At 39.3% G+C, this 12103-nt stretch overlaps 1 protein-coding gene across 1 annotated transcript in view; it reads right to left on the bottom strand.

The window, feature by feature from the left end:
• Positions 1-12103, bottom strand: part of Impg2 (interphotoreceptor matrix proteoglycan 2) — a 73323-nt gene that overhangs the window by 22616 nt on the left and 38604 nt on the right. The window contains exons 11-12 of the mRNA XM_034514969.2: positions 3747-3991; positions 1648-1733 (exon numbers count right to left, since the gene is read on the bottom strand). Coding sequence (XP_034370860.1) covers positions 1648-1733; positions 3747-3991 — 331 coding nt within the window. The remainder of the gene's footprint in view (positions 1-1647; positions 1734-3746; positions 3992-12103) is intronic.

Genomic DNA, 12103 nt, shown 5'->3' with positions numbered 1-12103 from the left:
GAACGCTCGGGTGTGGTCCCAGCTGGCTGAAATAAAGACTTAATTAGCTATACACTGTCTGAGTGTTCATCTCTAGTGAGCTCTCCATAACACTATGTCATCTTATTTGTTTAGAAATCTGTCTACTACCAGTCTGGAAACTTCTCATAGAAAGGACCACACCTAATTCAGTTTCCCTGGTACTTGGCACATAAAAAGGACAAAATAAATATATTTCAATGGAGAGGTAAACAAGCACCAAATTAATGTGTCACCTATCCTGAACCATTCTTTCACTGAGAATGATTTTTCTCAGTGAAAAAGTCATTTCCAATAATTCCATACCTCAAAATTAAGTTGATCAGTAAAATAGATGGCTATATAGATCAGTGGTCAAATAAGTTTGCTTTCTAAATTTCCATTGTTGTCCTGAAAACATATATGTACTGAGCAAGTTGTATTTGTGTATTTAGAAGTGTGTGTGTGAGTGTGTGTGTGTGTGTGTGTGTGTGTGTGTGTCAACAATTAAAGGAAAAGAAGCTATAAATTGGAAAGAGAACAAGGCTGGTACATGGGAGAGTTTTGAGGGAAGGAAGGAAAGAGAAAAATGATATAATTTTAATCTCAAAAAAAAATTTAAGACATTTCCCATTGCGGTACTAATGCCAAGAAACAAGTGTTTCAAACAGCTAGTATGAAACAAACAAAACATTTTAAGAAAACAAGAATGTGATCTGTGGATACTGAATATGAAAAGAGTCCCCTATGTTGTCATTGGGAGATACCATCTTTGCTGCCTCAACTTCACTTGAGGAAGCATTTTTTTTCTCCTCAGCATCTCCCTATAAGTAGGGGGGGAAGAGGACAGGAAAAACAAAGGGAGTCATTTCCCACTGTTTATGTGCAAATGGAAAGGCTTCATTCCAATTTAAAGGGAGGGCTGTAAGCAGGTGAGATGCCTCTTTAAGTAAAGATGCTTGAGGGAAAAAAAAAAAAAAACCAAACCTGAGTTCTATGCCTTAAACCCACAAAAAAGCAGGAGAGAGCCAACTTCCCACTGTTGTCATCTGACCTCCGCACTTGTGTCACAGTGTGTGCACACTTGTGTGCATTTCCCCACATATGTTATGGATACAGGCACATGCAATAATAATAAACAATGAAATTTACTTAAAAGAAGGGCTAAGTTTAGGGTTCCTCTTGTTTTTCAGCTAGCCAATTTCTTCACTCTTTCCCCCTCTCTACACTATTCTACAGCCATATCTCAACTTCCTTTAATATCTATAATCCTTGACATAAAACATCTACTCTGTGCTCATGAACATCAATTTGCAGTCTTTCTATTAAAAAAATGATTTCTATGAAACTTACAAACAACTCAGTGGGTACTCACAGCTTCCTTATCCCCAAACAAGTATGAACAACAAACAACTCTTCCCCCACATGTGGAGCTGGGCAATGCAGACTTTATTTAACCCCTGTGGAAGGGTTAACTTTTCTGAACCAATGCTTGAGCTCACCACCACTGTGAGTAATGATCCAAGTTCATTCAAAAGAATACTTGAAATGGGAGCCACTTGGGAAATTCATAATACCAAAGTTAAGCAGAAAAGGTTGCAAAGGAGAGAGCTCTCAGGTCTGAGTCGGGGGTAAGGAACCAAGGCTTACCAGAATGGAGGATGTTGTCACCTGAAGACTTGAACTTTGAGTGTTCCCAACTATGTCTTCTGTTTGGGGGAGCAAAACTCCTCTCACTAAGAAAAGACAATGTAAAACATCAATTTTGAGACACTGGTGTGTTTTAGGTCCATAGACAGCAGCACTGGTACACGCACTCTGCAGGAAGAGGCTGCCCCAAAGGTGTTACAGCAAATTAACACAGCCGAAGCAAACTGCTGTGCTCACAAAACTCAGTCCTTCCATCCCTGAGCCACAGCCTGATTGAAGTACAAACAAAACAAACTTAGAAATCTGTATCTCAGAACAGACTGCTAGCCAATCAAAAAGCTGAGCTTCCATGAGACCATGTTCAATAACGAAGTGGTTCTCAACCTTCCTAATCCTGTGACCCTTTAATGTCATTCCTCATGTTCTGGTGACCCACCCTACTATAAATTTTTTGTTGCTACTTCATAACTGTAATTTTGTTACTGTTATGAATTGTAATATGAATATCCATGTTATTTGATGGTCTTAGGTGACCCCTGTGAAGGAATGTTCAATCACCAAAGGGGTCACAACCTACAAGTTGAGAACCACTGAAATAAGGCAAAAGTTGGGTTTTAAATAACCAATTCTTCTCTGTACTTTGGTCTTGTTTCTTTTTCATCACTTTCAGTTTTCTATCCACACACATTATCTAGCCATGCAGCAGTTCTGGAGTATTGCAGAATGTGTCTTGGGTCTCAGGGCTGCATAACTCATAAATCATTCATTGATCAATTGGAGTGGGACATTTCATTTATCTCAACCTCTTCCTCTAAAAATGAATCACTAAGGCCAGAAAGATGGCTTAGTGGGAAAGCCAGACAACCTGAGTTTGCCCCCCCCCCCCAGGATCCAGATGGTATAAGGAAAGAGTAGACTCCCACAGATTGTCCTCTGAGCGCCACACATACACTGTACACTGAACATTCCCAGAGAAAGAAAAAGAGAGGTGAGTAGGGAGCAGGGGGAGGGGAGAGGAAGGAAAGGGAAGGAAGGAGAGAGGGAGAGAAGGAGGGAGAGGGAAGAACAGAAAGAGAGAGAGCGAAGTTTAAAGACATAAGTATGTTTCTCGTTTTCCACGTCAGCAACTGGCATCTTTCCTATTTACTCACTTCAGTAAAATACATTGTGCTGGATGTTTTCAAAATTAAAAGACCCATAAAGTAAAGACATCATGGCAAAGCAAATAGAAACTAAGCAGTAACAGCAGGTAAGTTAGAACTCTGTCTCTGATGAATTAAGATGATGCAGTAGCTTGACCATAAGCAAGCTTTGCCTGGGATGACTGAGTGGAAGACCATTCTATCCTCCAAACCCATGTGGTCCCCTTCTCCTTTATGATCCCAGCTCTATCTGCTCATCATGGCCCATGTTGGGATGTCCATAGCCACAACATCCAGCTCTCTCAGCCAGTTCCATCAGCTCTCTTCCATTCCATTTCTTCTGCTGACTCACAAGCCTTAACCAACTGCCCTTTTTAACAGCTCACACTATGGTGGCCTTGCAGCGCCACAACCATTGTGATTCACACTTTCAGGCTCTACTTGCCTTTTTCTCACACTTTGTTCCCATCCCTTTAAACTATTTCTAACTGCCGTGCACTTGCCGTTCTCCACTTGCCCTGCTCTGTGACCTTCTATGAAGAATATTGCTGTGGTTGCCACAGCAAGGTCAAGTGACGGGATCTAGGTGGAGTTACCCACCTTGGCTGCCTTGGAACACAGCAGAACTGCCCCTGGGCTTGCCTTGAGACATCTCCGGCCATGACCTGGAACTGACTATGGATTATCCCACCCATCTGAAACCAGGAGGGGTTGTGGGTTGGGTCTTCCCCTTTAAATTGAGAGCTGAACATTAAAGCTTGGGGCCTTGATCAGAAAAAAAAAAAAAAAAAAAAAAAAAAAAAAAAACATTGCAAGAAGCCCATGACTAATCTATCCCAAATGACTGTAGGGCTGAAGCCCCATTTATCAGGATAGGTCCTGTCTTGTGCATCTTCACCATATTATATTGAAAAAGGAAAACCACAGGAAGACATCATGAGTGATTTTTCAACTCACCATTGATAAGCTGGAGAGACTTGGGATCAGGATTCAAAGAGGAATTTCCCATCAAAAAGTTCTGGTGCAGTGTCTCAGCAATATAGTCTCTGAAGTTACTAATTGTATAGACAGCAGTGGGATTATCATCCAGCTCTACAAGGCCGTGGTTCTCTACCTTGTTGGAGTGAAGGCTTATGAGGTCCCAGGTGGTATTGCTGATGGCTTCACCATTGAAGGTAACTGCATAGTGAACATCTATCCCACTACAGTAATGGGAGGATAAATTAAGTTCCACTAAGAAAGCACAAAGGCACTTTGGGTATATAGAGAGCATTAGACCAAGGAGGGGAGTCTGATGAGGCATTGATTCTATCAACATTCTCTGCAGACTCTGAGAAGTCTCTGGCACTTCTTCCCCCTCTCTAAAGAACAGAAGGCCATAGCTTTAATAGGAAGAATCCTAAGGAAGCCCCAGAGTCAACCCTACCACATTATCAGAGGTTCTTCATGTCCCATATTCACAACACCTTCCCTCTCTTTCAGAGCCAACTCCTTTCTTTTAGCTAATTCCCATCTTCCTTCTTTCCCTGTGTAAATAACTGTCTTTGATGAAAAGACCTAAGTAGAGAGGCTGGAAGGCTAATTAGAACTTTAATAATGTGGAGAGGCTGGGATGGTACAAGACCAGAGCCAAATTAATAGCATTTATTGCCTACATCTATGTGTGACCTGACACTTTTGTTACTATTAGATAAGTCCTTTAGAATGTATGAACAGACCCCTTAGCTCCCACCAACCCTAAAGCTAAAATAACAGAGATTTCCCCACTCTATCGTAACCCACCTACCTGATAAATATATATGTTGATTTATGACTTTCCTTTCTCTGATAATAGGAAAATTTCATGAAGCTACTGTCATGTTGGAACATGGAATTTGCTGTAACCCAAATCTATGTTCCCAGGCCATGGTCACTTATATTTGGCTCCAGAATGAACTATCATCTCTTATCCTCTTTGAACAATGATTTTTGCATCAAGACCTGTTACAATTTGTATTTCCTGTTTGAAAAGGATATACTAGTTCACTGAGCTGGCTTAGCCAATGAAGGAGCTTGCCACCAAGCCTGATAACCTTATTTTAATTTCTGGACCCAGATAGTGTGAAGGAAGGAACCAACTCCCACAAGTTGACTCTAACCCCCCATATACATTCTATAGTGTGCACACATGCACACATACATATGCATAACACACACATCTAACTACTCCCCAAAAGCACACAACATTTTTCTCATATTTCCTTATGATTGCTATCAGAAAAGTAATGTGCTAAACCAAAGCTACTTGTTGAGGAAGAAAAATGTCAAACTTTAGGCAAGAAGTTAAATGTAGAAATGAGGCAACATATTTTTTCTAATTTAGATAGATAAGTAGATAGATAGATAGATAGATAGATAGATAGATAGATAGATAATAGGTAAGTAGGTAGATAGATAGATAATAGATAGGTAGATAAATGATAGATAATAGGTAGATATTTAGATAGATAGATAGATAGATAGATAATAGGTAAGTAGGTAGATAGATAGATAATAGGTAGATAAGTGATAGATGATAGATAGATAGATAGATCAATAGATAGATAGATAGATAGATAGATAGATAGATAGATAGATAGATGGATGATAGATAGGTAATAGGTAAGTAGATAGATGGATGGGTAGATAGATAGATAGATAATAGGTAAGTAGGTAGATAAATAATAGGTAGATAAATGATAGATAATAGATAGATAGATAGATAGATAATAGGTAAGTAAAAGGTAAGTAGGTACATAGATAGATAGATAATAGTTAAGTAGATAGATAGATAATAGATAGGTAGATAATGATAGATAGATAGATAGATAGATAGATAGATAGATAGATAGATAGATAGATAATAGGTAAGTAAAAGGTAAGTAGGTACATAGATAGATAGATAATAGTTAAGTAGATAGATAGATAATAGATAGGTAGATAATGATAGATAGATAGATTGATTGATAGATAGATAGATAATAGATAGGTAGATAAATGATAAATAATAGATAGATAGATAGATAGATAAATAGAAAATAGGTAAGTATGTAGATAGATAATAGATAGGTAGATAAATGATAGATAGATAGATAGATAGATAGATAGATAGATAGACAATAGATAGGTAGATAAATGATAGATAATACATAGATAGAGAAGAACCCAGAGGAAGCAGGGATCCCAGGCGCTCTAACTCAGGCAGTATCTTAGGTAAGCAGACAGCAGGGCCTGCCCTAAACAGGGAGTAACTGGGAACCAAAAGGACCCAGGAAGTCACTCCCGGCCCGGAACACTGGTCCCTTCCAGTCTGGGCCAGAGCACTGAGCAGATCTTGGGTGGCAGCTCTGCCCCCAACCTCCAAGAACCCAGAGGAAGTAGGGATCCCAGGTGCTCTAACTTGGACAGTGTCTTAGAAACTAGTTCACAGATCTGAGGCCTGGATCAGACCTCTGCCAGGTCTGCTGTTGTGTGGACCCTGGATTCCACCTGAGACATACTGGAAGGTCCACTCAACCCAGAGCCAGAGGAACAACTGAACTCAGAGCGTCAGACAACATATCGTGAGATATTCTAGAGGAGACACTGCACCTAGAACAGCAGACACCTAGCTGGACTGCTACCTTGGAGGCACCATATCTTGAGGCATCCTAGAGGTACCACTGTAATCAGTGCAGCTGGAAAAGATCACAGAGACATCTGGACCCCTAGGAGATCAGACACAAGCTAGATAACTGGAAAGGCAGGCTTCAGTCAGAGACAGCAAGTACAGGCAGCACTAGAGTTAACCAGATGGCAAAAGGCAAGAGCAAGAATGTAAGCAACAGAAACCAAAGTTACATGGCATCATCAGAACCCAGCTCCCCCATCAGAGCAAGCCCTGAACACCCCATAACACCAGAAAAGCAGGATTCAGAATTAAAATCACTTCTCATGATGATGATAGAGGGCTTTAAGAAAGACATAAATAACACTCTCAAAGAACTTAAGGAGAGCACTGGTAGACAGATAGAAACCCTTAAAGAGGCAACACAAAAATCCCTTAAGGAATTGCAAGAAAATGCAACCAAACAGGAGAAGGAATTAAACAGAACCATGCAGGATCTAAAAATGGAAGTAGAAACAATAAAGAAATCACAAAGGGACAATATCCTGGAGATAGAAAACCTAAAAAAAAAGATCAGGAGTCATAGACACAAGTATCACCAACAGAATACAAGAGATGGAAGAGAGAATCTCATGTGCAGAAAATACCATGGAAAACATTGACACAACTGTCAAAGAAAATGCAAAATACAAAAATATACAAGAAATCCAAGACACAATGAGAAGGCCAAACCTAAGGATAATAGGTATAGATGAGGGGGAAGACTCCCAACTTAAAGGATCAGTAAATATCCTCAACAAAATTATAGAGGAAAACTTCCCTAACCTAAAGAAAGGGATGTCCATAAATATACAAAAAGCCTACAGAACTCCAAATAGTTTAGACCAGAAAAGAAATACTTCCCGCCATATAATAGTCAAAACATCAAATGTACAAAACAAAGAAAAAATACTAAAAGCAGTAAGGGAAAAAGGCAAAGTAACGTATAAAGGCAGACCTATAAGAATTACACCAGACTTCTCACCAGAGACCATAAAAGCCAGAAGATCCTGGACCGATATCATACAGACCCTAAGAGAACACAAATGCCAGCCCAGACTACTATACCCAGCAAAACTCTCAATCATTATTGATGGAGAAACCAAAATATTCCATGACAAATCCAAATTTACACAGTATCTCAACACAAATCCAGCACTTCAAAGAATAATTGGTGGAAAACTCCAACACAAGGAGGGAAACTACAACCTAGAAAAAGCAAGAAAGTAATCTTCCAAAAACTGTAAAAGAAGGTAGCTACACAAACATATCTCCACGGATGTTAGCCCAAAAGCTTGGATTAGCGAAGACTCAACTCGCAGACCACATGAAGCTCATGAAGAAGGAAGACCAAGAAGGGATGCCTCAGTTCTACTTAGAATGAGAAACAAAAATGCTCAAGGGAGCAAATAGGGAAACAAAACATGGAACAGAAACTGAAGGAGGGGCCATCAGGAGACCATTCCACCTGGGTATTCATCCCATGTACAGCCACCTAAGCTAAACACTGTTGTGGATGGCTGGAAGTGCATAATGTGAGGAACATGATATAGCTGTCTCCTTAGAGGTCTGCCAAAGACTAACACACTCAGAGGACGATGCTCACAGTTAACCACTGATATGATCAGGGGTTTCCCAATGGAGAACTTAGTGAGAGGACTGAAGGAGCAGAAAGGGTTAGTGACCCCAGGTGGAAAGCAACAATACCAAACAACCAGAGCCCCCCAGGGTCTAAACCACCAGCCTGGGAACACATAGGGAGGGACCCAAGACTCCAGAGGTATATGTAGGGGAGGATGGCCTTGTCGGACATAGGTCGGAGAGGTGTTTCTTGGTCCCATAAAAAAAATGAACACAGAGTGGGGGGGGTTGTAGGGGGGATGTGAGAGCGGGGAGGGGATAGTGAGGGGGGTAGGTGCGGTCACTGCCTCATAGAAGCATGAGGAGAGGGATGGGACAGGAGGTTTCTGGGTGGTGGGAGGAAGTAGGGTAAGGGGATAAAATCTGAAACGTAAATACTATATCCAATTTTAACAAGCAGGAAAAAAAGTTGTCAGAACCAACATCTTTTTAAAAAAAAATGTCAGCCCCCTGGGGGGGGATTTTTTTTTTTAATTTTTTTTTCTTGATACTAAAACTTGTTCTGAGAATTGTATATTGCAGAATACACAGCCTTGGTTTATCTACTTATCAAGCATACTGAGCAGACCTGCCCAAACCTCCCATGTCCTGGAATTCCATCTGGATTCAGTGAAGACACAGCATCAGAGGCTTATCAACTTACTCTTCCCTCCACCCCTCTTCTAAAATCTCAACGCCCTTAATCAGCTTGAAGAAGTTAAAGAAGAGTCAGCGCCCCTATTCCCTGAGCTTGGGGATTAAGGTGGTTAATAATGGTCTGTCTTTCTAGGGGAAAGTAGTGGTTTTGTTGGAACGGGGATTAGCTAGGACTTATTGCATAGCCATAACCTATTGGTAGAAATCTGTATAATTATTATCAAGATGAAGTTATAATTTCTTAAATGGTACAAAATTTACTTTGATTTCAAATTTAAGGTTTTCATTGGTACGAGCCTCTTATTAATATAAAAATGAGATGAATATTGATACTCTCATGGACATTGTGCCTGTATACCCCATTTAGGAATACAAGGCCTAGACCCGGCCCTTTTTTAACTTTTTTAACTGATTTGGGACAGTCAACCTATGAGTTAAGGGACTATAGCAAATTCATGGCTTTGAGTTTATTCTTAGGGTGTTTTCCATATTTTATTTAGAAATAGCTGAGAGGAGTGAACAGACAGACAACAGTCCAGGTGACCTTACATAGATAGTTGGTTTTCAAAACATCAGAAGTCCATAGAACTGACGCTACAAATATTTATATATTAATGTCCATTCTGATTAGAGACCTGTCTGCTCCTGACAGCTTCCTGTCGTGGATTCTAAGAAGAAATTGAGCATCCTTGGAGTTACTCCAGTTGTGTGGTGACAGCCACTAGGCAAGAATTGCCTCTCTCCATCTACAGACAAATTACTGTCCAGAAAAGGACACACATGCAGAATAGTCGACTGATTATATCTGCCTAGACAGAGTAATCAGCCCTTAATAATCCTGCATCACTAAGGTCTGTCAGATGATTCTGGGCCAGAAGGCTGAAGATTTGATGCTCCAACGTTTGGTAGTATAGGGGCTTTTCAGGTGTTCAGCGGTCTCTATAAATTGGCTAAGTTTTAGAAGTTATGTTTAGTGCTTCCCATAACTTCAGTTAAATCAGTCATTCTGGATTTCTGATGGGGTTGAAGACCTATAGTCTCATAGCCAATCCTGGCTATTTACTTTGAGAGAAAAGATCTGAGTAGATGGTTTTCAGCTGACATTCATTCTAAAGCCAAAAAAGCCAGGATCAAAAGTAAGTGTTTTAGTTAGAAGAGATAACAGAGGTTCTGGTTAGTCAACAAAATGATGGACTGAGTATTAGGACTATCTTGTACCTTACTGGTACAATTAGGAATAAGTATGCTCTAATTGTATTTTGAGAGAAAAGTTTTACTTTAACAGGAAGAGTGATATGTAGGAGGAGCTAAGTGGGAAGGAGTACTGAGAGGAAGAGATAGAACAAGGAGAGAAGATGAAGAAGAGGAGAAACTAGGTGATAAGAGAGAGAAAGAGAGAGGGGGCATGGAGGCAGATGTTCGCATGTCTCCACCAGTCAAATATAGTTTTTATATCTAGGTTGGGTATTGGGTTACGCTTCTGATTGAGCATTACCAAACTTATAAATCCTTTGATTAACATTTTTAAAAAATCATATAAAAGCAAAAAGGAAAGGGGGCATGGGACAGGGGTGTTCTAGGGAGGGGAAATGTGGAAAGGGGATGGCATCTTAAATGTAAATAAAATATAAAATAAAATTTAAAAAAAAGAAAAAAATTTTAAAAAATAGATAGATATAGATAGATAGAGATAATAGATAAATAATAGGTAGGTAGATAGATAAATGATAGATAGATAATAGGTAAGTAGATAGATAATAGATAGGTAGATAGATATAGGTAAGTAGGTAGATAGATAGATAATAGATAGGTAGATAAATGATAGATAATAGATAGATAGATAGATAGATAGATAATAGGTAGATAGATATTGATAGATAATAGGTAAGTAGGTAGATAGATAGATAATAGATAGGTAGATAAATGATAGATAGATAGATAGATAGATAGATAGATAGATAGATATAATAGATAGATAACAGGTAGGTAGATAGATAAATGATAGATAGATAACAGGTAAGTAGATAGATAGATGATAGATAGATAGGTAATGGGTAAGTAGGTAGATAGATAGATAATAGATAGATAGATAGATAGATAGATAGATAAATGATAGATAATAGATAGATAGATAGATAGATAGATAATAGGTAGATAGATAGATAGATAGATAGATAGATAATAGGTAGGTAGATAGATAATAGGTAGGTATATAGATGATAGATAGATAGATAGATAGATAGATAGATAGATAGATAGATAGATAGATAAGTACTCTAGAATATATTCTAAAATGACAGCTATGTGAATGTTTCAGGGGACCTACTTCTGAATGACAGCCCAGAGAATTTACAGGTCAATAATTTGTTTTTGGTTTTGTTTTTGTTTTTCAAGACAGGGTTTCTCTGTGTAGCCCTGACTGTCCTGAAACTAACTCTGTAGACCAGGCTGGCCTCGAACTCAGAAATCCGCCTGCCTCTGCCTCCCAAGTGCTGGGATTAAAGGCGTGCGCCACCACCACCCGGCCAGATCAATAAATTTTAAAGCAAAACCATAACGGGTGTTGTGACATGATTTCTCTTTGACCTGCTTACAATACTCTAACTTACTCAACATATATAACTTAGAAATATTTATGGGAATTTTTTCTTTTGCTCTGTTTTTTCTTTTATCTTTTTTCTTTTACCGATTCCCTCATTAATGAATTAAATGAAACAATAGTCCATGCTAAAAGATAATCATCTACAAAGCTAGCTTTTTTTTTTCACTATCCCTTCAATGCAATACAAGCCAATGAAGAAAAGGCTTGGTGAATGGAATGGAGGAGGGAGAACAAATCAGCAACAGTTGGTGTGTTGTTTGACATTTTCTTGGCCATTTGAAGAAATAATATGAGAAGATAAAGTTGGGAAACAGCTGGGAATGTATCTCCTGGACACTCACTCACCCAGGCGTCTCTGACAACAGAACACAACAGTTTTTAAGTGTTCTCAATACACTAGACACCCACTGTGCCTTCATCTCACTTGGTCTTCACAATAGGCTTAGGAAAAAGTTTATCATCTTCAGAATATTGCTAAGGAAACGATATTAAGGTTTTAAAGAAGCTAAAGAGTTTCTTAAAATTTCACAGTGAAGATGTAGTGGAGTTGCCCTTTCACCTCAACACCCCATTCTGAACTGCTCAACCTGCTCAAACTGTTACCGGGCTGCGTCATTTTGAGAGCATCTCTGTGCCAATTACCATGCTGGCCTCCAGCCTGCCTCTTCAAACAGCCTTCACATCTGGTATACAAAATACCTCCAGGGGAAAAGAACTATCTTCCAAAAACACACCACTCAAGCCAGATGGATGATGGAAGATATCTATTTC

The sequence above is a fragment of the Arvicanthis niloticus genome, chromosome 12 (assembly GCF_011762505.2).
Source record: "Arvicanthis niloticus isolate mArvNil1 chromosome 12, mArvNil1.pat.X, whole genome shotgun sequence".
Taxonomy (NCBI): Eukaryota; Metazoa; Chordata; class Mammalia; order Rodentia; family Muridae; genus Arvicanthis; species Arvicanthis niloticus.
The sequence above is the reverse complement of the archived record's forward strand: the minus strand, read 5'-3'. Positions and strand labels throughout refer to the sequence as shown.